General features: G+C 43.3%; 1 protein-coding gene across 1 annotated transcript in view; it reads left to right on the top strand.

Annotated features, from left to right (window-relative positions):
• Window positions 1–25,943, top strand: part of wdfy4 (WDFY family member 4) — a 178,856-nt gene that overhangs the window by 17,344 nt on the left and 135,569 nt on the right. Inside the window, exons 7-21 of the mRNA XM_024423457.2 lie at window positions 4,760–4,949; window positions 5,357–5,517; window positions 6,848–7,080; window positions 7,395–7,525; window positions 12,908–13,023; window positions 13,112–13,213; window positions 13,438–13,628; window positions 15,736–15,969; window positions 16,093–16,616; window positions 18,002–18,092; window positions 18,337–18,551; window positions 18,808–18,911; window positions 19,239–19,479; window positions 19,695–19,771; window positions 19,955–20,173. Of these exons, the coding sequence (XP_024279225.2) occupies window positions 4,760–4,949; window positions 5,357–5,517; window positions 6,848–7,080; window positions 7,395–7,525; window positions 12,908–13,023; window positions 13,112–13,213; window positions 13,438–13,628; window positions 15,736–15,969; window positions 16,093–16,616; window positions 18,002–18,092; window positions 18,337–18,551; window positions 18,808–18,911; window positions 19,239–19,479; window positions 19,695–19,771; window positions 19,955–20,173 (2,829 nt within the window). The remainder of the gene's footprint in view (window positions 1–4,759; window positions 4,950–5,356; window positions 5,518–6,847; window positions 7,081–7,394; window positions 7,526–12,907; window positions 13,024–13,111; window positions 13,214–13,437; window positions 13,629–15,735; window positions 15,970–16,092; window positions 16,617–18,001; window positions 18,093–18,336; window positions 18,552–18,807; window positions 18,912–19,238; window positions 19,480–19,694; window positions 19,772–19,954; window positions 20,174–25,943) is intronic.

Here is a 25,943-nt window from a genome sequence, read left to right as displayed (position 1 = left end):
GTGAAGAAAGAAAATCATAAAATGTAGTGTTTTAAGTACACCGCATATGAAGTGAAAAGGAACATTTTAATTACAAGGCCACAGCTATCCTCTAGTGACGCAGAGGGTTCATGATCTGGCTCCAGATCCAAAGATTGCAGGTTCAATCCACTATTTTCTTTAACCATGTTTCTTTTGAAAAAAAAAGTGAAATTGAGGCTCAAATACTAAAAGAGTATATTTCGTTCAGTTGTATAAATCCAGTCAGAAATGCAGTGGTGGAAAAAGTATCCAGTTGTCATCCTTATAGAACCTAACAGAAAATGACCCAGTAAAATATACTTGAGTAAAAGTCTAAAAGTTTTTGGTTTTAAATATACTTAAGTATCAAAAGTAAAAGTACGAATAATAAAAAAATCCTAATATTAAGAAAACCAGATGGAACAATTTTCTTGTTTTTTTAATGGATAGCCAGGGGCACACTCCAACACTCCGACATAATTTACAAACACAGCATTTGTGTTTAATGAGTCTGACAGATCAGAGGCAGTGGGGATGACCAGGGATGTGTGTGAATTGGACAATTTTCTGTCCTGCTAAGCATTCAAAATGTAACATGTACTTTTGGGTGTCAGGGAAAATGTATGGAGTAAAAAGTACAATATTTTCTTTAGGAATGTAGTGAGTAAAAGTAAAAGTTGTCAATAATATAAATAGTAAAGTACAGATACCCATAAAAATGACTTAAGTAGTACTTTAAAGTATTGTTACTTAAGTACTTTACAACACTGCAGAACCTGTAAAAAATAGAACTTTGTGTAAAAATTGACTCTTCAACTTTAAAAGACGCACCCTATATAATTCCTACTTTGAGATGATTGATATGGTCCCCACTGGCTTATTTTTCATGATCTGAAAAGCAAAAGCAAAGCAGCATACAGCATATAAAGAGGATGGGTGAAGTGATTGATGGTGAATAACCTAGTTACCAGTATTGCGATGGGTTTGTTATGTCTAAGAAGACTAAAAGGGAAGCATATAATTGCTGATTGACCATACTGCCATTGCTATATACTGATAAAAGAAAATGTGGTCCCTTGTGGAGCAGAGGATAAAAGACCTGGTTAAACATTGGTTAAGTTAATATTTTAAACATTGCAGGAATAAATTATGTTCAAATGTCCTATGAATTAAATAATGTGCAGCTTGTCAGCATAAGTGTAACATATATGGTTGTGTTTATATGATTAAATTCTGTTCAAATGTCCTATGAATTAAATAATGTGCAGGTTATCAACATATGAAGTGTAAAAAATATGGTTGCGTTTGTATGATAAAATTCTATTCAAATGTCCTATAAATTAAATTAAAATGCCATGTGTCTCTATATCACCTACAATACTGTCCTCAAATGCAAATTGAAAAAAATCTGGAGAGAAAATTAATGGGGATGTATTCCAATCAGCTTTCCCATGCGGCGAATGTGTGGTAGTATTAGGTCAAACGTAAATATATAATTTTATAAATGTTCTTGAAATGTTTTGAGTAAAATGTATATTGAGTGAACATCAATGGAATAACATTTTAAACCTAAAACAAATATGATATGAACATCATAAAAACTGACTTATTTCATTCTTACAACATTAAGGGAATGTCCTGTGCAACCTGGGGCGGCAGGTATCCTAGTGGTTAGCGAATTGGACCAGTAAGGTTGCTGGATCAATTCCCCTGGCTGACAAGGTAAAAATCTGTGGTTCTGCCCCTGAACCCACTGTTCCCCGGCAGGCCGTCATTGTAAATAATAATTTGTTCTTATCATTGTACATAATAAATTGTTCTTATCTGACTTGCCTAGACAAATGTTATCACAACTGAGCATATTTTGTGTTTTGGGAACCTATCTCTTGTAATGTACCTACACTGTTCATACAACCTAACTACATGTTCTGGGAACCTTTAAAGGCTGTTCTGTCAACATTTTTGCAACATCAAAGGACTTTTTTGTGCACCCTGATACAAATATTATCTGAACGTCAGTACAACTGGACAGTTTTTGTGTTTTGGAAATATACCTCTTGTCACATCCCCACAATGTTACCACAACCTAATGAAACATAATGGTAAGACTATGGATCATTTTGCTATTTGATTTTGAATTTTAGGACGCATTTAGGTATCTATTTGTTATTGTTATTATTTGATAAAATATTGAATTTTGAACCATCTAAATATTGAACCATCCAAAAAACAATTCCATATGTTAGCTTAGGCGACTTAGACTTTTAGAGGTTAATTGGGTTATAGAAACATTCTTCCAACATCAGTTTTATACAAACATTCCAAAATCATCACCACAAATGAACAGTTTTTGTGTTATGAGAACATTTGCTGCGACCTAACGAATGTTCTAGGAACTTTCACAGAACCAATTTTGGTTTTCTGATAAAACATTACTGGTACATTGTGTTATTACGTAAACAGGAAACCTAATGAAAACTTTTGAGGAATTTTCTGTGGTGGTTGTTGGACAAAAGATACTAGAACTTAATGGGAATCTTAGCTAATGTTATAGGAATGTTCAGTTTGCTGGGATGCAGTAATCACCAGAACATTAAGACCACTGACCTTATTGATGGGATGATTTTCCTCTCAGGAACGTGGGTAAAGATAAGCAGCAGTCACCAGAGCCCCAGGTCTCATGACAAACACAGAAGTAGACATTCACATGATATCCACTCAGACCTCATTATCTACTTAGCTGTTCCCATACACAGCCCAGAGCACAGAACATGACTGTTGTCTGGTTTGTTTTGGTGATCGTTATCAGTTTGTTTTGGTCATGGAGGACATATGTAAGGGATAATCAACGAGGGGCTATGCATTCTATGGAAAATCAGGAATGTGCGAAATGTGTTCCGCAACGCGCTAGTGGAGTGAAACGGAATTTACCTTCCACAGAGCTGCTTATTTTCCCATAGAATGCATAGCCCCTAGAGCCCATAGTTGATTATCCATGGCTATAATTTAACACATTTCCCGCAAGTGAAGTAGCTAGCAAGTTTACTAGATATAGTAGCTACAGTAGTTGCCTTGGTAACCAAACAGACTTGCTAGTTTAGCTAACCTTACCATCAGTCCTAGCTTGCTATTATGAAAATCGAATTCAACAATGTCAACAATGTTTACAATTCAACTTTTGCTTTCAAAAATAGCTCAAACATTGAACATGTAAGATTGAAATAGCCATTGAATTCTACCGTGCTGATATACCGGCGTTAGAGGAAAATAATGCACACTCTAGAATGCCCTTCAAGCAATAATAGTGGCACTCTATTTTTACTTTTTATTTAACCTTTATTTAATTAAAACTTCTTGAGTGTAGGGGGCAGGATTTTCGTTTTTGGCTAAAAAACATACCCATTTGAAACTGCCTATTTCTCAGACCCAGAAACTATAATGTGCATATAATTGTCAGATTAGGATAGAAAACACTCAACATATTGTCTGTGAGTATAACAGAACTGATATTGCAGGCGAAACCCTGAGGAAAATCAAACCAGGAAGTGGCTTCTATTTTGAAAGCTCCATGTTCCATAGCCTGCCTTCGCTCCATTTAAAGGGATATCAAACAGATTCCTTTCCCCATGGCTTCCTCAAGGTGTCAACAGTCGTTAGACAGTTTCAGGCTTCATTTTGAAAATTGAGTGAGAAAGATAACATTGTGTCAGTGTTTTGCTTGCGCAACAGAGTGGGGCAGCCATTGTCTCTCCCTCTCCTATTGAAAAAGCGAGAGTCCCGGTTGAAATATTATCGATTATATATTTTAAATACAACCTAAGGATTGATTATAAAAAACGTTTGACATGTTTCTATGGACATTACGGATACTATTTGGAATTTTCTTCTGCGATGTCATGACCGCTCGAGCATGTGTATTTCTGAACATAATGCGCCAAACAAATGGAGGTATTTTGGATATAAAAATAATCTTTATGGAACAAAAGGAACATTTATTTTGTAACTGGGAGTCTCGTGAGTGCAAACATCCGAAGATCATCAAAGGTAAGTGATTTAATCTATTGCTTTTCTGACTTTCGTGACCAATCTACTTGGCTGCTAGGTGTTTGTAATATTTTGTCTACTGAGAGAGATGTTCTTACATAAACGCTTGTTATGCTTTTGCCGAAAAGCTGTATTGAAATCTGACACACCAGGTGGATTAACAACAACCTAAGCTGTGTTTTGCTATATTGCACTTGTGATTTCATGAAAATTAAATATGTTTAGTAATTTAATTTGAATTTGGCGCCCTGCAATTCAGTGGGTGTTGATGAAAATGATCCCGCTAACGGGATGGGTGCGTCAAGAACTAGGCAAGCCAGTTAAGATCAAAGTCTTATTTACAATGATGGCCTACCCCGGCCAAACCTTAACCCGGACGACCCTGGGCCAATTGTGCACAGCCTTATGGGACTCCCAATCACTTCAGGTTGTGATACAGCCTGGAATATAATCAATATAATAATAATACTGTGCTAGTGTTTTATTTAATGCTATGGTTTTGGTGATGATGGGTGATTTGTTTTGGTGATGGTGAAGGCATTCAGGCAATGTGTCTGATGTGTATTTGTATGGTTAAATACTTGATTTACTCAATGTATGATTCATAGACCCTGTAACCCCTGCTCTCTCTCTCTCTCTCTCTCTCTCTCTCTCTATATATATATATATATATATATATATATATATATATTCTATTTCTCCACTCTCTCCTCAGCTAAGAACTGTGTGCGTATCTGTATTCAGAACCTGCAGCGTATCAGTGATCGTGCCCCAGCTCCAGTCTTAGCTGAGGTGGCTGTCACAGTGTTCAGCTTCATCAGAGACTCCTACCAGCTCAACCCTGCTCTGTTCACCGAGCTTGAAAATAACGATGGATACATTGTCTTACAGGCCATCATGACCCGGTGAGTTAGAGAGAAGGAGATGGGGGAGGGAATTGAGGGAGAAAGAGAGGGTGAGGAAGGATGATGGTGAGGGAGAGAAAGGGAGTGTTTAAAGGTGGGAGGGAGAGGGACAGAGTAAAAACATCTGTCTTTATTGAAAGCGTCAGTAGGGGAACTTATCCAGATTTCTTGGAAATATGGCTTCCAGGAATAAAGGTGCGTGCAACAGACATAATGTAATTTGATTTATTTTTGGGTTAAAGACAATTCTGCCCACAACACAATGCTATTTATGTCTCTGCAGTTTGTCTGCTTACAGATATATGGCTACAAATAATATTTTATCTTTCACTTTTTATCTAGACCCTTTACTGTGTCTCTTTCACACTCTCTCCGTGCCATTAATTCCCAATTTTTCACAATGGCAGGTGTGAGGAGGGTGTGCCTGCGGAGGAGTTTGGTCCAGTAGAGGACCTGTTATCTCTGCTAGCGTCTTTGTGTCTGTTTGGGAGGTCAGAGCTGAAGGTGGCGCTCTGTGTCACCAACCCTCAGCCACCTGGCTTCAAGTTTGACCCCTCACTCACCACAGGTAAGAAAACACTTCCTTTTATTCTCCCCCCTCCTGCCCCCATTTCCCCCACACTTTACAAGAACAAATGTAGGTGGGTTAATGGGAAACCTTTGTATGCCTCCCACCTCCAAACACTCCTCTACCCCTTCCCACACTCTTCCCTTGTACTCCCCAAACAGTCTCCTTCTCCCCTCCCTTGCTCCACCTCTCAGGTTAACAGGAGCCATGAGGTGATTATGTCCAAGATGATGAAGTGTCTGCAGTCCTAACTCTGTTAACAGACACACTGCATTCATAAAACACCACCGCACAGAGGCTACCCATCTATCACACACACACACACACACACACACACACACACACACACACACACACACACACACACACACACACACACACACACACACACACACACACACACACAGAGAGAGCCCATATATCACCTACAGGAGCACCTCTCTCACCAGCGTTGAGACAAGGGTATTTTAGGATGATCTTATTTGTCTGTGATATGATTTTCATTACAGGTGAAAATTAATCTTATTACAAACTACTTATATCTTTATTTACCACAAACATATCCATGTCCCTGCTCCTAAATCTAAGACCATCTCGGGAATATTCTGACAATGCTGTGCTTCCAAACTTTATCCGTCCGGATAATGATATTTTCCCAATTTTTTTATGCAACTTAACACATTCGTTATCTATCAATCTATGTGAGCGTAACTCGATTCCCTTGGTTATTTTCTCCTGTTTATGTTAATTGTTCAACCGTCATTGCTCTATGGAATTGAGCAAAATATGATAAATGGTTCCTAAACTAAAACATAACTTTGCTTAAATTGACCTTTGAGTAATGCCATAAGATTATTTTCACATATATTACTTTGTCAGCTGCATGGGAATGTATTTCCGGTCCCCTTTTCAGTCAACATCAAACACAAAACAAACATATTTTTCCAGGTAGGGATAGTGGTCATAGGCACTATAACTAACCAGCCCAGCCAGTGTCTTTCTATGTGAAACAAATCCTCATTGACTGAACCTTTTTTTGGGGTGTCTGTCGCTCTTCTTCGACCTAGGGGAAACACTGCTCCTAGTTTATTACACTTTTACATATGTGTTTCTATCTGAGCCTAGTTAAACCTTCTGCTTCAGGCTTTCTATCCTTGTGTCATAAGACGCAGTGCAGAGGGTCTGCACAAAAATATTTTCCTATGATGTGTTCTCAGTTTTGAGCAAATTACAGGAAGGAGATGATGAGAGGATTAAGGCACTTAGTACTTTTGAGATTCCCACAATAATGTATTTTTTTCCCCCTCATTTTTAACCCCTGTCCTTCCAGGCTCTGCGGTAAGGAACCTATCAGCGTTCCGTTTGCTCCAGGGTTCCTTCCAGCGGTCAGAGGACTGTGTTTTCTGCAGCCAGATCCTAAGCACCATCAGGACTGTGTGGTCATGGAACAGGGCCAACTTCTTCCTGTTAGAGTGGACTGTTCAATCACTGGCTCAGCTAGCTCAGTGTGTTTCGAAGAAACCACCTCCTGTACACAGACTGTTCTTCTCTATGTTAGAGATGGTGGGTTGAGTGACACATGCACCTGTGGGCAAGTAGGCACATACACACACATGCGTGCACAAGCACACACACTTGCATGCACACAAGGTAACTTCACTTGTTAAGTACATACACACAAAATCTGCATCAGAATCTATCAATGTCCTGTCATTCAAGGAAGCTATCCCCTTAACAATCTTTACATTTATAGTTCTCCATCCATGACTTCATATGTCCGTTATGTTGAATGAATTGCGCAATTGATCATTTGGTAAAATACTTATCTGTTGATTCACCACTATTGACTGAACTATCCTGTGAATGTGTCTGTCCAGGTGGCATTCCATCTTAATTACATCCCCCACGAGGCTGTGCGTGCGGTGCAGGCGGTGCTGAAGCAGGGCTGGGCAGGGGCCGGGGCCGGAGGGGCACAGTTTGGAGTGGCTGCCCTCGGCTGCTTCCACAGGTTTAAATTTAGGAATAAACTTTATTGATCCCCAAAGGTTAAATTGGATTCATCCCCAGTAAAAGACACATTGATTATTTTATAAATGACTATATGACTGGGATGAAACAATATGCACTCAGTGGAAAGTTTATTAGGTACACTTCCCCACACTATTACGCCACCATCCTGTACTGTTGACACCAGGCAGGATGGGGCCATGGACTCATGCTGTTTACGCCAAATCCTGACTCAGCCATCAGCATGAAGCAATCGGACCTGGCAATGTTTTTCCATGCCTCAGTTGTCCAGTGTTGGTGATCGCGTGCCCACTGGAGCCTCTTAATCTGCTGTAATAGCCCATTCGTGACAAAGACCGACAAGTTGTGTGTTCCGAGATGCCGTTCTGCACACCACTGTTGTACTGCGCTTTTATTTGCCTGTTTATGTCCCGCCTGAGAGCTTGCATGAGTCTTGACATTCTCCTTTGACCTCTCTCATCAATTATCTTTTTTTCGCCCACAGGAATACAGCTGACTTTGAGCATCATACCATGCTCAAAGTCGCTTAGGTCACTCGTTTTGCTCATTTTAACATTCAATCGAACAGTAACTGAATGCCTCGATGCCTGTCTGTCTACTTTATATAACCACAGCCACGTGACTCACTGTCTGTATGAGTAAACCATTTTAGTGAATGGGGTGGTGTACCGAAAAAACTGGCCACTGAGTGTATATTCATAGTAATATTTTACAGTATACAGTGCATTCAGAAAGTATTCAGACCCCTTGACTTTTTCTACATTTTGTTACGTTAAAGCCTTATTTAAAAATGTATTAAATTGTTGTTGTTCTTCTCATCAATTTACACACAATACCCCATAATGACAAAAGTTCAACCTTGGATTCATCAGACTAAAGTCCTTTAGGTGCCTTTTGGTAACACCAAGTGAGCTGTCATGTGCCTTTTTCTGAGGAGTTTGTTCTGTTTGAACACTCTACCATAAAGGCCTGATTGGTGGAGTCCTTCTGGAAGGTTCTCCCATCTCCACAGAGGAACTCTGGAGCTCTGTCAGAGTGACCATCGGGCGTCCCGAGTGGCACAGTGGTCTAAAGGCATTGTACCGCAGTGCTAGCTGTGCCGCTAGAGATCCTGGTTCGAGTCCAGGCTCTGTCGCAGCCGGCCACGACAGGGAGACTCGTGGGGCTGCGCACAATTGGCCCAGCGTCATCCGGGTTAGGGGAGGATTTGGCCATCAGGGATGTTCTTGTCCCATCGCGCTCTAGCAACTCCTGTGGAAGGCCGGGCGCAATGCACTCTGACATGGTCACCAGGTGTGTGGTGTTTCCCTCGACACATTGGTGCAGCTGGCTTCCGGGTTAAGCGGGCATTGTGTCAAGAAGTAGTGCGGCTTGGTTGGATTGTGGTTCGGAGGACGCTCGGCTCTCGACCTTCGCCTCTCCCATGTCCGTACAGGAGTTGCAACAATGGGACAAGACTGTAACTACCAATTGGATGACATGAAATTGGGGAGGAAATAAATATATATATAAAAAAAAGTGACCATCGGGTTCTTGGTCACCTCCTTGAAGAATGCCCTTCTCCCCCAATCACTCAGTTTAGCCAGGTGGCCAGCCCTAGGAAGAGTCTTGGTGATTCCAAACTTCTTCCATTTAAGAATGAGGGAGTTCTTGGGGACCTTCAATGCCGCAGATATTTTTTGGTATCCTGTGCCTCGACACACACAATCCTGTCTCATCGCTCTACAGAGAATTCCTTCGATCTCATGGCTCGGTTTTTGCTCTGACATGCACTGTCAACTGTGGGACCTTATATAGACTGGTGTGGACCTTTCCAAATCATGTCCAATTAATTGAATTTACCACAGGTGGACTCCAATGAAGTTGTAGAAACATCTCAAGGATGAAAAATGGAAAAAAGATGCACCTGAGCTCAATTTCGATTCTCATAGCAAGGTTCTGAATACTTATGTAAATAAGGTATTTCTTTTTAATACATTGGCAAAAAACTGAGAATCTGTTTTCCTTTCATCATTATGGGGTATTGTGTGTAGATTGATGAGGGAAAAAAATAATTTAATACATTTTTGAATAAGTGTAACGTCGATGCAGGGAGTCAGGAAGCATGTGCAGTTAGTGAGTGTAATATGAACCAACATAGCACAATACAATACAAGAGAAACGTATGACAAGGAAACATAACCAAAACTGCCTGATAACTGACAAGAAAAGAGTGCCATATAAAGGGCATCAGCGAGTAATTAAGTCCAGATGTGACTGATGATGAGATGCAGGTGTGCGTAAATATGGGTTGCCAGGACCGGTGCTTAGTAGACCGGCGACGTCGAGCGCCGGAGAGGGGGAGCGGGAGTCCAGAAGTGATTTGACGGTATAGGCAGGGTTCTCTTCAATGTCCAAGGGAGGCGGAGGGGTGTTGTGGGGGATGGCATCAGCCAGGGGTCAGGGGCCCCTGGTCTGAGGAGGGAAACATGAAAAGAAGGTGAGATCCGATAGTTATTGGGGAGTTGTAATCTGTAAGTTACCTCGTTGACCCTCCGGAGGACCTTGAACGGCCCCACAAACCAGGGACTCAGCTTCTTAGAGGACAGGCAGAGCGAGAGGTTCCTGGTGGAGAGCCAGACACGATCACCAGGATGGAACACAGGAGCCTCACTGACGGTGGATGGCACGCTAAAATCTCACGAGGGCATCGTTTCATACCTCTGCTGCGCACCTGAACCACTCGTCCACCACAGGAGGTTCGGTCTGGATCGGATTCCACGGAGCCAGTGCCGGCTGATAACCCAGAACACACTGGAAGGGAGTCAGCTTAGTGGAGGAGTGTCCAAATTAATTCTGGGCGTATTCAGCCCAAGGAAGGAATGGGGCCCACTCCCCCTGCTGGTCCTGGCAGTGAATCCTCAGGAACCTCCCCAGCTCCTGGTTCATCATCTCCACCTGCCTGTTAGATTGAGGCTGGTACCCAGAAGTGAGACTGACTGTGACCCCAGCTTCTCCATGAAAGCCTTCCTCCGGATGGTGAAAGTGCCGGAAGACCTGCTGGAACAGTACCTCAGCGACCCGGAGAGCGTTAGGGAGACCAGAGAGAGAGATGAAACTACATGATTTTGAGAATCTGTCCACAACCACCAAAATGGTGGTGAAACCGTCAGACAAGGGGAGATCAGTGATTACATAAATTGATAGATGAGACCAGGGATGCTGTGGCACAGGAAGGGGAAGGAGTTTTCCTGCTGGAGCATGCGGGTGAGATTTATATTGAGTACATACTGAACTTGACATGAGTTGACATAGTGTGCAACGTCCTGTGCCAAAGTGGGCCACCATTATTTCTCAGAAAGGGATTGAGTGCTGCGGGTGACACCTGGGTGTCCAGAGGCGAGGGATGTGTGTGCCCAGGTCAGCAACCGATCTCTAACCCCTGTTGGGACGTAAATACGCTCCGGAGGACCGATTGATGAGCTGGCGGACACACACAGGGCCCTTTACCAATGTGGAAACACAGGGACAGGGAAAGCAGGTCCTCCGACATCTTGGTCCCCAGGCGGTAATCCTCCTCTCTGACCAGGAGATGGTGGGATTATGGAGTTGGAGCCACAGGAGGCCAATGATGACTTTGTGCATGGGTGTGGAGGTGAAGAGGAAGGAAAGGTTTTCCTGGTGCTTGGGTCCCACAGTGAGGGTGAGTGGAACTGTGACGTGTGTAATAGTGCCGGATCCCAATGGTCGTATATCTAACGCTTGGACCAGAAATAGAGAAGAGAGCGGGTATGAGGTGATGTGCAGGGAGGAGGCAAAGGTCTCGTCAATAAAATTCCCTGTGTCACCAGAACCCTTTAGAGCTGTAGAAACAATAGATGAGGGACCGCCTCCTAGTGAAATCGATACTGAAAAAGGTTTGACGGACAGTGATGATGATGGAGTACTCATGCCTAACCCAGGAAGTCCCTCTGCTCTCGTGGATTCCGGGTTGGGATGAACCAGACACCGTTGAAGCTGGTGCCCTTCCTGGCCGCAATAGGGACAGAACCCTAACTGCCTCCGATGGCGTCGCTCAGCCGCGGGGAGGCTTGTGGCCATGGGTTCAGGCTCTGACGCAGAACAGTCAACGAAGGAGGGAGAGAGGTGATGGGGGTGCTGATGCTCCCGAAGGAGGTTATCCAGACGAATGGCCATCGCGATGAGTGTGTCCAAGGTTAGATTTTCATCTCAGCAAGCCATCTCCGTCTGGACTTCTTTGCGCAATCCTCTTCTGAATAGGGTGCAGAGCGCCGGATCATTCCATCCACTGGATGCTGCCACTGTCCTCTCTGCCCTCCGGTGAATGGTGGAAGACCCTGAACCCCTCATAGGAACCCAGATCCTCTTCTCTCTCAGACGGCCATAGCCCACTCCGACGCCCGTCCGGTCAGCAGGGAAATAACCGGGGCAACCTTGGACCTGTCTGTGGTGGGAACTCCCAACTGATGAGTGAAATAGAGGGAGCACTGGAGTAGGAAACCACGGCATTTGGAGGGAGACCCGTAATATTTGTCCGGGAGGGACAAACGGGGATCGCTGACCTGGGTGGACTGTTGGATGGGGCTTGGGTGCTGGCACGCTGGGTCGACTTGTGGTAGAGAATCCTCCGCTTGTTGGAGGTGACGCCCCTCCGGAAATGTCGAGATGTTGAAAAATGTGGAGGACCTCATCCATAGCCATCCGCAGTTGTGCCAGGTGTTCATAGTGTTGGCGAAGTAAGTGTCCCTGTTCGCTGACTATCTGGGAGATGTCCTGATTAACTGATGCTTCCATATTTTGAGGCAGTATTCTGTAACGTCGATGCAGGGAGTCAAGAAGCAGGTGCAGTTAGTGAGTTTAATATGAACAAACATACAAAACAAGACAAACGTCTGACAAAGAAACATAACCAACACTACCTGATAACTGATAACAAAAAAATAATTATATTAAGGGTAAGTAGTCAGGGAGTAATGAAGTCCAGGTGTGACTGGTGATGAGACGCAGGTGTGCGTAAAGATGGGTTTCCAGGACCGGTGGTTAGTAGACCTGCGACATCGAGCGCCGGAGAGGGAGAGCGGGAGTAGACGTGGCAAGGCTGAAACGTAACAAAATGTGGAACATTCAAGGGGTCTGAATGCCTTCCAAATGCACTGTATATCCAGTTACTCATTGCGTATTTATACCTTGTGTAATTATTTTTATATTACTTCTCTAGTCGTCTCTCTGCATTGTTGGGAAGGGTCCGTAAGTAAGCTTTTCACTGTTAGTCTACACTAGTTTACGAAGCATGTGACAAATCAAATTTGATTGGATTTGACTTTAGTTTAAAATATACAAAATCTCTTCCATTCCTCTTCAGGTTGACAGTGCGTAGTGGTCTGCTAGCGGAGGTTCTCAGTGATGGAGGTCTGTTGGAACTTCTGCTTGGAGAATTACGCAGGAGGGCCAAGATACTCAGGAAGGCTAGAGGAGCAGGTATGTTATTGTAACAATGATGTTACCACATATAGAGCCTATAGAGCCTTTCACTCTTCCTCACAGTGATCTCATCTCTCTCTGTCAGGTCCCCAAGATCAGTCAGCTGTAGAGGACAATGAGAGAGCTCTCACCACCAGCATGCTCACAGTAGTGGCTGCCCTCACCCTACGCTCCATCAGAAACACAGGTAAGTGTCGGAATCTGGTCTAGCAGTAGTGCAACCAACATTGCACCCAAAGGCACTGGTCCGATCCCTGGGTCCACCACTAGCCACTTTCCTCTCATCTGTCTCCCCTCGCTTTTATATCTGCGTCTATCCAAAGAAATGCTACAATCTATCAGGTACACACATCCCGATCACTCTCCAGCTCTCTCCCGCTCTCTCGCTTTCTCTCTTCCCCGCTCTCTCAGTGTCAGTCCGTGACCTTGGGATGGTTCCCTACATAAAGATATTTCTAGATGAGGAGCAGTACAGAGGACCAACCCTCAGCATCCTGGAGCAGCTGTCAGAGATAAACCCTGACGAGTTTATGTCTACGGCTATAGGAGCTCTCTGTTCCTCTACACAACAGGAGCTGGGGCTCAAACAAGACCTGCTGCAGGTACACACACAGACATTGATCTCTCTCTAATGTTTTATGGATTGTTTTCAGAAACACATTTTGCTAAAGCATGAGGAGAAATGACAGCCAACAAAAAACACGTGAGGGTCTCGACTAATCTGCAGATTTCATTTTCACGTCAAATTTTAACAAATTGTAACATGTTTAAAACATAATAAGGCAGTGAATTTGTTATCCCATCCTCCAGGAGCTTTATTGCATTATAGATAAATGCAGATTGATTAGCTGATACAGGTTTAGCTGTTAGCCGGGGCGCTATTTGATTACCCCTGCAGCCCTGTGCTGTAGCTCTATGAAGATTAGGACCTCTATCACATCAGAGAATGGCTGATAAACCTGATTAGGTCTAAGTGAGTTAGCGACTTACTGTACGTGTCTATTTTTATAGATCAGAATGAGAGGGGTACTAACTCGCAGACGATATATGTGTGTATGGGTGTGTGTGTGTGTGTGGTGGTGGGGTGTTTGTGTGTTTGGTGTGTGTGCGAGTGTGTGTATTTGTATACGAGTTTGTGTGAGTGTGTGTGCGCGAGTGTGTCTATGTGCGTTAACTTGATTAAAGCAGGTGGCAGTCAGATTTAGTGTGACCTGGTTTGGCGTGTGTTGAGAGCCATTGTGATTAGTCTAATTCTTGTTAATCACATTTCTCTCTGCGTTCTGCCACACACATTGCCTATCAGATGGATTAGACCACTAAATTAGATGAAGCTAATCACATTTAGCTTAGTCCTCAACAACGGTTACCCCAAATAATTTATGATTTTGTTATTTATTTATGTCAGGACTATTTTTCATCCCTTCATGACCTGCTTGTTTTAATTGGCCGGATAGAACCGAAGAGATAAGCTCGCATTTAGCTTTGTTTACTTATTGATAGGCAATTGAATGCATTATACATTATTACTCAAAATGTTTACACAGTGCCGAGTGAAAGTCTACACACCCCTTGCACAGATTCACATTTTGCTGCCTTAAAAAATCAATCTAAAAAGGGATAAAAAATAAAATTAAAATATGTCTTGATTGGGTATGTCCCCACACCCCATAGTTTATACTTGGTGGAAGCACCTTTGGCGGCAATTACAATGACTTTCCATGAGGCGTTGAGTGTTCTTGAGTAGTCTACTCTCAGTCCTGACTTGAGTCTGCTTGAAAGATTTGAAAATGACTGTCCATCAATGATTCTAAACCAAATTTACTGAGCATGAGCAATTTTGACAAAAACAATTAATATATGTTGCCTTAATTAAGAGTTGTGTGAAGTTGGTAGAATCTTATTCAAAATTATTCACAGCTGTAGTTGCTGCCAAAGGGGCTTCCACAAAGTATTAACTTTGGGGTAAGAATGTACTGTAAGCTCACTTCGCAGCTAGCTTGAAATCTTGCCGATGGAACTATCCAATTGGAACCTCTCGTGTAGTTCAATTGTTTTGCATGTTGTCAAGCGGGCAGTTAAGTGTGTTGGTAAGGTAGAGGACCCTGGTACAAGCCCAGTCAGAGGTAAGTCCAGGGTGGCAGCACTATATGCTAAGTTAGCATACTGACACTGGTTTTATAAAGACATGAGCAATCAAGACATATTTCTTTTACATTTTTAGAAATTAAGAAAATGTTCTAAAATGTTTCTTTCACTTTGAAAGTGGAGCAGGTTGTGTAGATAACTAGTAAAAAAAAGCAGAAAAAAATGAGTGCAAGGGGTGTAGACTTTCACTAGGCATTATACATATCTAGATGTTGGTCAGTGATGCCTTTTTGACAACATACTCCCAAACCTCAAACATCCCAAAGAGAATACTGTGTGTGAGCTGAATAGTTTGGTCCAGGCTATTCTGTTTGTGCTGTCTGTAAAGGGTTAATTCTGTATGGGTCAAGTTCAATAACCTCAATCTATGCCTGTAAACTTGCCATATAATCTTCTCAATAGCCATGTTAACTGGACTTTCTCGATCTGCCTCATCCACAGAACTGTATAATATAACATAGTCTACCTTGTTTGTTAGATAGTCAGAGAGGACTAAAGCACAAATGGAGCCAGATGTGTGTGTGTACATTTTCTGTAAGTGAATTCTCTCTCTGTGTTCTCCAGTCAGTTTTGAAGGTTCTGGAGAGACCTAACAGTTGGGGGGCGTTTCGACATGCGCGGGGCTTCACCGGCCTGCTGTCCCTGGTGGTGGACATGGAGGGGGCTCTGAGTGACCCCACTCAGGGTGGGGTGTGGGGTGCTAAGGGGCAGCAGGGGATACTAGACCTCCTCTTCCTCACCCTACACACCCTCGCCCTAGCTGTCCACGTACACCCTGTCAACTCACACCAGTTCCAGGTAAGTAACACCACAGTACTGTGATGTCATTAATTCAAATGAGGTGTCCAATAACCTCGTAAGCCAAAGGATGGGTTGTATGAAAGTGACCAGACATGAAAATAATTCATTAATTTGTTCCAGGCTGAAGGGTTCTACGAGAGGCTGGCTGAAGCCTTACTACGGCTGGGTTGTTTCCAGACTGAGGGCTGGGAGGCAACAGAGAGGATGGAGGGCCACACTGGGGGTATGATGAGTAGGGGCCTGGGCCAGAGATGGGGTCAGAGAGAAACAGAGGACAATCATTCACTTGGGAGGAGCTTCCACCAGTTTCTGGAGCTGTCTGAGACCCCAGTGCTCACCTCCCTCTCTTCCACCTCCAAGCCACCCCTGCCTCCCCCTTTACAGACCTGTATCAGGCTCCTCTCCTACCTGGACCAATTAGCTACAGGGACCTACGCTGCCCTTGAGATGACAGCAGGACATGTGGGAGAGAAGAGAGAGGAGGGGGGAGATGGAGAGACCCAGGGGGGTGGTGGTGGAGGAGAGAGGCTGCAGACTGTGCCACCAACCCGAAAGACTTCACAGACACCAGAGGATGAACTACCGGGGGGATCCAGACCTGCAGGCCACAGCGTCGCTGTTGTCTGCTCTGAGACTAACTACAGGTGGAACTGTTGTTTCTTGTTAAAGAGATACACTATCGTACCAGAGTATCTCTATTTCAATGTCCATCTATATCTATCTCCCTTTATATCTATCTCCTTCTACTTTCCTTCTCATTCTCCCCCTCCCTTTCCATCTTCACCTCCCTATATATTACAGTGGTTTTCTTCTAAGCTTTTACAGTGCATTCAGAAAGTATTCAGACCTCAGATCTGGGGAAAGGTACCAAAAAAATGTCTACAGTATTGAAAGTCCCAAATAACACAGTGGCCTCATTCTTTGTTATTTTGGAACAACCAAGATTTTCCTAGAGCTGGCCGCCCAGCTAAACTGAGAAATCGGAGGAGAAGGCCTTAGTCACGGAGGTAAAAGAACTCCAGAGTTCCTCTGTTGAGATGGGAGAACCTTCCAGAAGGACAACCATCTCTGCAGCACTCCACCAATCAGGCCTTTATGGTAGAGTGGCCAGACGGAAGCCACTCCTCAGTAAAAGGCACATGACAACCCGCTTGGAGTTTTCCAAAAGGTATCTAAAGGTCTCAGACCATGAGAAACAAGATTCTCTGGTCTGATGAAACCAAGATTGAACTCTTTGGGCTGAATGCCAGGCGTCACGTCTTGAGGAAACCAGGCACCAGCCCTACAGCGAAACATGATGGTGGCAGCATCATGGTGTGGGGGTGTGTCAGCGACAGGGACTGGGAGACTAGTCAGGATCGAGGGAAAGATGAAAACCTGCTCCAGAGCACTCAGGACCTCATACTGGGGCGAAGGTTTACCTCCCAACAGGACAACAACGTTAAGCACACTGCCAAGACAAAGCAGGACTGGCTTCAGGACAAGTATCTGAATATCCTTGAGTGGCCCAGGCAGAACCCGATCAAACATCTATGGAGAGGCCTGGAAATAGCTGTGCAGAGACGCTTCCCATTGAACCTGAAAGAGCTTGAGAGAATCTGCAGAGAAGAATTGGAGAAACTCCCCAAATACAGGTGTGCCAAGCTTGTAGCATCATAACTAAGAAGAGTCGAGGCTGTAACCACTACCAAAGGTGTTTCAATACTTATGTAAATGTGATATTTCATTTTTTTATTTTTCAAAAAATTCTAAAAACCTTTGATTTTGCTTTGTCATTATGGAGTATTATAGGTAAATTGATGTGGGGGGGAAAAGTATTTAATCCATTTTAAAATAAGGCTGTAATGTATCAAAATGTGGAAAAAGTCAAGGGTCCTGAATACTTTCCGAATGTACTGTATATTCCAGGTTGTTGCATGAGTGTTAATTTCTCTCGTACCCAATCTACCAGAGGCCAAGCAAGATTGCTTCATATTATAATTACGTTATAACTATGTGATACTATGTATCTGTGGGTTTATGGGTTCAGGTTTACCTGTGACCAGACCATACTGTATCCTGGAGCCCTCAGGGTCATCATGACTCTCCTGCCTCATGTCTTTACTGCAGAGGATCCACAGGTAACCTATCAGCAGACCGACTACACTGCTCTGTCATATGCAGGAATCAATTCAGGAATCAGTTAGAATTAATTCACGCTGTATTGCTCTTTCATATTATGTAGAAATCAATGAATTGGAATTCAACTCAGTTCAGTTCAATTGGATTACTCATAGCTCCTCTCTTCTCAGACTGCTTTGCTGTCATTTGAATTTTACTCAATTTGGTTAAATTGAACTCTTCATCATTCCTCCTCTCCCCCAGCTGTCAGTGGAGGTCCAGTACTCAGTAGCCCACCACCTCCAGGTGATGGTAACATCAGAGAAGAACCGGCAGATTGTCTGCAAGGGGGGTTTGGTGTCCACTCTACTAACCCACTGTCGAAGCATTCTGCTCAGGCCGGACCACCCACTATACCTGCCTGACACACGCATCCTAGAGAAAATCTCCTCACACTCCATCTCCCACATAGACCTCAGGTCAGCTGCTTTTCTTGGCACCAAGCTGGGGTGTGTATACGTATTAGGCACCAAATGGCAGAAAATGGACTGAAACAGGGAAGGACTATCTGGACACGCGTTTCCGCTTTCTGATTCAATAAGTTTTAAAACATTGTCCCTGTGTTGATCTCACTACCCACCATTGAGGAATCTTTTTTGTATTTAAAATGGATAGTTCACCCCAAAATCAAAGCTTGACAAATGTTATCTTACCTCTTATTTCCTTCTCCTCCAGGCGTTTCCTGTGTCTTTGTGATCCTCTGATGTGCCAAGCTAACAAAATTGCTGCCACCTCTGCTCCAGAATCCAACACACAATGCCCCTTTTCTCCCTCCAATGGTAAAGATACAGAACTTTTATCTTATTTTAAGTCCTGCACTAGCACTGTTGATTCAACTAATAAGGTCATAATTATATGACCATTTGAATCAGCTGTGCTAATTCTAGAATACATCAAAGAAGTGGACTGGCTAGGGGTAGTCGAGGAGTGGTTTGGGAAACACTGGTCTAGAGGGAGCAGACAGCATTTGAAATGTTGCACATCTGTGTTCCAAAAGGTGTAGCTTTTAACTTTAGGCCTATACTGTATGTAGTCTTTACATGTACTTCTGTAATTGCTCATGAAATAAACATGGTTGTAATCGCATAATTTATCTAATTTTGCAGGCCACAGCCCAGAGAAGGCAGACAGCTTAACAGATAGTGAGACCACCACTCGCTCCATCATGAAGCGCTCTTTTAGCCTGCTGAGCTCCTCTCCTCCTATTGGCTCTCCTGTCGGCCAGCCCCTCCCCCTGCACCAAATCATTAGCCTAGTCTCTATGACGTCACCAAGAAGCTTCCGACCACACCGAGTCTCCACCTCTCCGGCCTTTGTGGAGTTTGATATGACTGAGAGTGGCTATGGGTGAGTCCACTGTACTGGGTAGGTTGGAAGTGGGATTGGTTCTGATAGGTTTGCATAGGATTCCAATGATTCACTAGCCTGATCCCAGATCTGTTTGTGATGTCTTGCCAACTTCTATGGTCATTGTCATACGAAATGTTCTTTTGCTCACCATTGATTTGACAATGACGTGTGTTTCTGTGTGTGTGTGCATGTCTGTGTGTGTGTGTTTTCAGATGTCTATTTCTACCATCCCTGGCTACAGTGAAAGGTGTCAATGCTGACTCCATCCCAACAGGGGGGATAGGAGGAGGTAAGACAGGAGGGGAGGGAGTTCACCTAGTACTGTATCAACTATGTTTTACTTTTAACAACTATATGTTTTCCTATTTTACTTGTTTAAATGGATTTGCTTTGAAAATGCTGTATGACCTATGTTTGGTTTACTTTATCTCTGCTTGTCCCCTCTCCTCCTCCTCCTCTTCCATTCAACCAGACTGTCGTGGTTTCCCTCCGGCAGCAGGCCTGTCATATTCCTGCTGGTTCCTGATCAGCAAGTTCAGTTCAGCCTGTGATTCCCACCCGATCTGGCTGCTGTCTGTGGTGCGCCATATGTCCCGTGCCGAACAGCAGTATGTCTGTCTGTCTGTCTCCATCTCAGCCAGCGATGGATGTTTGGTCATCTCAACTGAGGAGGAGCCTTTCACCTTCCTGGGTAAAGACATGTTAAAGAGACATTGGAATGACCTAAACCTGTGCTGTAATGTTTTCTTTGGCACAATATGCTATTTACTAAAAAATACACCAATCCCAAACCAACCTCTCGACCAGGGGTGTCAAACTCATTTTTGGAGGGCCTAGTGTGTGCTGGTTTTTGGTGTTTCCTTTCAATTAAGACCCAGACAACCAGGTGAGGGGAGTTTCTAACTAATCAATGACATTAATTCATCAATCAAGTCCAAGGAAGGAGCGGAAACCCGCAAACACTTGGACCTCCGTGCAATGAATTAGACACGTGCTTTAGAACAATGTTCCGGCTAAGATGTGCGTGTGCACGCACTTCCTCCAGGAATGCCATGCAGAAGAAATGCAGTGCCGCACAGAAACGCAAGAGATTGAAATTCACTGAGTTCGCCCCATAAGTTTACACTATGTACACTACCGGTCAAAAGTTTTAGTTTTACATACTCATTCGAGGGTTTTTATTTATTTTTACTATTTTCCACATTGTAGAATAATAGTGAAGACATCAAAACTATGAAATAACACATATGGAATCATGTTGTAACCAAATAAGTGTTCAACAAATCAACATATATTTTAGATATTTGATTCTTCAATTAGCCACATTTGCCTTGATGACAGCTTTGCACACTCTTGGCATTCTCTCAAACTTTTTGATGATGTATCAATCAATCAAATGTTTTTATTTAGCCCTTTTTACATCAGCCGATGTCACAAAGTGCTATACAGAAACCCAGCCTATAACCCCAAACAGCATCAATTTAGGTGTAGAAGCACGGTGGCTAGGAAAAACTCCCTAGAAAGGCAGGAACCTATGAAGAAACATAGAGAGGAACCAGGCTCTGACGGGTGGCCAGTCCCCTTCTGGCTGTGCCGGTGGAGATTATAACAATACATGGCCATGATGTTAAAACATTCATAGATGACCAGCAGGGTCAAATAATAATAATCACAGTGGTTATAATCACAGGGTGCAACAGATCAGCACCTCAGGAGTAAATGTCAGTTGGCTTTTCATAGCCGATCATTCAGAGTTAGAGACAGCAGGTGCGGTAAAGAGTCGAAAACAACATATCCAGGACAAGTTAGCATGTCCAGTGAACAGGTCAGGGTTCCGTAGCCGCAGGCAGAACAGTTGAAAATGGAGCAGCAGCACGAGCAGGTGGACTTGGGATAGCAAGGAGTCATCAGGGCAGGTAGTCCTGAGGCATGGTCCTAGGGCTCAGGTCCTCCGGGAGAAAATAAGGAGAAAGAGAGAATTAGAGGGAGCATACATAAATTCACAAAGGACACCAGATATAACAGACTGACCCTAGCCCCCTCGACACGAACTATTGCAGCATAATTACTGGGGGCTGAGACAGGAGGGGTCGGGAGACACTGTGGCCAAGTCAAACTATACCCCCGGAGAGGGCCAACCAGGCAGGATATAACCACACCCACTTTGCCAAAGCACAGCCCCCATACCACTAGAGGAATATCTTAAACCACCAATTTATAGCCCACAAAGATCTCACCCACGGCACAAACCCGAGGGGGGCGCCAACCTGGACAGGAAGATCACGTCATCAACCCACTCAAGTGATGCACCCCTCCTTGGGACGGCATAGAAGAGCACCAGTAAGCCAGTGATTCAGCCCCTGTAATAGGGTTAGAGGCAGAGAGTCCCAGTGGAGAGAGGTTGAACCGGCCAGGCAGAGACAGCAAGGGTGGTTCGTCGCTCCAGTGCCTTTCCGTTCACCTTCACACCCCTGGGCCAGTCTACACTTATTCATAGGTCCTATTGAAGAGATGACTCTTCAATAAAGACTTAAAGGTCGAGACCGAGTCTGCTTCTCTCACATGGATAGGCAGACCATTCCATTAAAATGGAGCTCTGTTTTAGAAAGCCCTGCCTCCCGCTGTTTGCTTACAAATTCTAGGGATAATAAGGAGGCCTGCTTCTTGTAACAGTAGTGTACAATGTAGGTATGTACAGCAGGAACAAATCAGAAAGATAGATAGGAGCAAGCCCATGTAATGCGTTGTAGGTTAGCAGTAAAACCTTGAAATCAGCCCTAGCCTTAACAGGAAGCCAGTGTAGAGAGGCTAGCACTGTAATATGATCAATTTTTTTTGGTTCTAGTCAAGATTCTAGCAGCTGTGTTTAGCACTAACTGAAGTTTATTTAGTGTCGCTAGAAAGTAGAGCATTGCAGTAGTCTAATCTAGAAGTGATAAAAGCATGGATGAACTTTTCTGCATCATTTTTGGACAGAAAGTTTTAGATTTTTGCAATGTTACGTAGATGAAAAAAAGCTGTCCTTGAAACAGTCTTGATATGTTCATCAAAAGAGAGACCAGAGTCCAGAGAAACACCAAGGTCCTTCACAGTTTTAATTAAGACGACTGTACAACCATCAAGATTAATTGTCAGATCCAACAGAATATCTCTTTGTTTCTTTGGACCTAGAACTAGCATCTCTGTTTTTTCTGAGTTTAAAAGTAAAACATTTTCCCCATCCACTTCCTTAGGTCTGAAATACAGGCTTCCAGGTAGGGCAATTTTGGGGCTTCACCATGTTTCATCGAAATGTATCGTCCTCACAGCAGTGAAAGGTGGAAGGTGGAGGGAGTCTAGAAGGGCATCTTGGAATCTTTGGGTTGTCTGAGAATTTATAGCACGGCTTCTGATGATCCTTGGTTGGGGCCTGAACAGATTATTTGTTGTGATTGCAAACATAATACAATGGTGGTCCGATAGTCCAGGATTATGAGGAAAAACATTTAGATCCACAATATTTATTCCACGGGACAAAACTAGGTCCAGAGTATGACTGTGGCAGTGAGTAGGTACGGAGACATGTTGGACAAAACCAACTGAGTTGATGATGCCTCCAAAAGCCTTTTGGAGTGGGTCTGTGAACTTTTCCATGTGAATATTAAAGTCACCAAAAATGTGAATATTATCTGCCATGACTACAAGGTCCGATAGGAATTCAGGGAACTCAGTGAGGAACGCTGTATACGGCCCAGGAGGCCTGTAAACAGTAGCTATAAAAGGTGATTGAGTAGGCTGCATAGATCACATAACTAGAAGCTCAAAAGACGAAAACAGTATTTAAAAAAATTAATATATATTTGGTATTTTAAATGTTAGCAACACAGGGGATATGGTCACTAGTGTAGGAAGAGGAGAGGCCTCATATTACATAGTAAATTCATCATGCTTAAAAGCCATGTTTCAGTCAGGCCAATCACATCAAGATTATAATCAGTCATTATTTCATGGACTATAACTGCCTTGGAAGTGAAGGATCTAACATTAAGTAGCCCTATTTTGAAATGTGAGATATCACAATCTCTTTCAATAATGACATGAATGGAAGAGGTCTTTATTCCAGTGAGATTGCTAAGGCAAACACCGCCATGTTTAGTTTTGCCCAACCGAGATCGAGGCACAGTCAGTGACTGTGCCTAGGCACTGACTGTGCTCGTGGCAGACTCCACTAAGCTGGCAGGCTGGCCAACAGCCTGCTGCCTGGCCTGCACCCTATCTCATTGTGGAGCTAGAGGAGTTAGAGCCCTGGCTATGTTCATAGATAAGATGAGAGCACCCCTCCAGCTAGGATGGAGTCCGTCACTCCTCAGCAGGCCAGGCGTGTTCCTGTTTGTGGGTGAGTCCCAGATAGAAGGCCAATTATCTACAAATTCTATCTTTTGGGAGGGACAGAAAACAATTTTCAACCAGTGATTGAGTTGTGAGACTCTGCTGTAGAGCTCATCACTCCCCCTAACTGGGAGGGGGCCAGAGTCAATTACTCAATGCCGAAACATCTTTCTAGCTGACTTACACGCTGAGGCTATGATGTGCTTGGTGACCGCTGACTGTTTCATCCTAATATCATTGTTGCCGACGTGGATAACAATATCCCTATACACTGGCAGATGGGATGGTAGCGTCCCACCTGGCCAACATCCGGTGAAATTGCAGAGCGTGAAATTCAAACTACAGAATTATAAATATTTAACTTTCATAAAATCACAAGTGTAATACATTCTTGTTAATCCAGCCGCTGTGTCAGATTTCAAAAAGGCTTTACGGCGAAAGCACACCATGCGATTATCTGAGGACAGATCATACAAAAGCATGAAAAACATATTTCAACCAGGCAGGTGTGCCACGAAAGTCAGAATTAGCGAAATAATAAATGCCTTACCTTTGATGCTCTTCTTCTGTTGGCACTCCAAAAGGTCCCAGATACATCACAAATGGTCCTTTTGTTTGATAATGTCCTTCTTTAAATACATAAAAACTCAGATTAGCTGGTGTGCTTCATTCAGTCAATAATCCACCTAGTTTCCTTCCATCAAAATGCATTACAAAATGAATCCCAAACGTTAATAATAAACTTTTCCAAAAAAGTCAAACAACGTTTATAATCAAACCTTAAGATACAATTTAAGACGGAGAATCGTTATTGTCTTTACCGGAGAAAAATACCAAAGGAAGCGCTCTCTTTCACGCGCTTCGAAACACTACAGCCAAAATGGGAGCCACCTAGAAAAACTACAATGTCTGGCTCATTTTTCCAAAAACCAGCATGAAACTCTTTCTAAAGACTGTTGACATCGAGTGGAAGCCCTAGGAACTGCAATCTGGGAGGATTTCGCCTTATAATAAAAGTGAAAGCCTTTGAAAACAGTCGTAGGCTGACATTTTTGGGGGGAGATGGTTTGTCCTCGGGGTTTTGCCTGCCATATCAGTTCTGCTATACTCACAGGCATAATTTTAACCTCTTGATCCTACTTGAGACGCAGACGTCCCAACTAGAGCTCTGGAAATGCAAATGCGCTACGCTAAACGCTAATAGTATTAGTTAAAACGCAAACGTTCATTAAAATACACATGCTTGGTATTGAATTAAAGCTACACTCGTTGTGAATCCAGGCACCAAGTCAGATTTTTAAAATGCTTTTCGGCGAAAGCATGAGAAGCTATTATCTGATAGCATGTAACACCCCCAAAGACCCGTAGGGGATGTAAACAAAAGAATTAGCATAGTCGGCGCTACACAAACCGCACAATAAAATATAAAACATTCATTACAAAGTCGACGATAAACTTTCACAAAACACTTCGAAATACCTTTCTAATGCAACTTTAGGTATTACTACACGTTAATAAGCTATAAAAATCATCAGGAGGCGATGTAAATTCGATAGCTGGTCGTCTGGAAAAAATGTCCGGAAAAACACCGAGCCGATGCATCAAGTTGGTGGTCGGAGGGAATCGGTTCCCTTTGGTCGGATCTACCAAGAATCAAATCAGAATCAAATGAGAAGACTCTATACATCCTGTGGAAGCTGTAGGTATGGCAACCTCGGCCTCATTTAATACGGTTCACCTTTAACAATTGGTTGAAGTGGCGGATGGATATTTTTTTCCATCTCCAGTGATCAGATTTTCCTGCGCTTTTCGATGAAACAGACGTTCTGTTATAGTCACAGCCGTGATTTAAACAGTTTTAGAAACGTCTGAGTGTTTTCTATCCACACATACTAATCATATGCATATACTATATTCCTGGCATGAGTAGCAGGACGCCAAAATGTTGCGCGATTTTTAACAGAATGTTCGAAAAAGTAGGGGGTCGGCTTAATTTACAGTTTAAAACACTTTAGTGTTTTCTATCCAAATCTCCCAATTATATGCATATCCTAGCTTCTGAGCCTGAGTAACAGGCACGCTTTTCATCCGAA

This window comes from Oncorhynchus tshawytscha, linkage group LG01 (assembly GCF_018296145.1).
Source record: "Oncorhynchus tshawytscha isolate Ot180627B linkage group LG01, Otsh_v2.0, whole genome shotgun sequence".
In the NCBI taxonomy this organism is placed as follows: Eukaryota; Metazoa; Chordata; class Actinopteri; order Salmoniformes; family Salmonidae; genus Oncorhynchus; species Oncorhynchus tshawytscha.
This window is presented reverse-complemented; position numbering and strand designations above follow the sequence as displayed.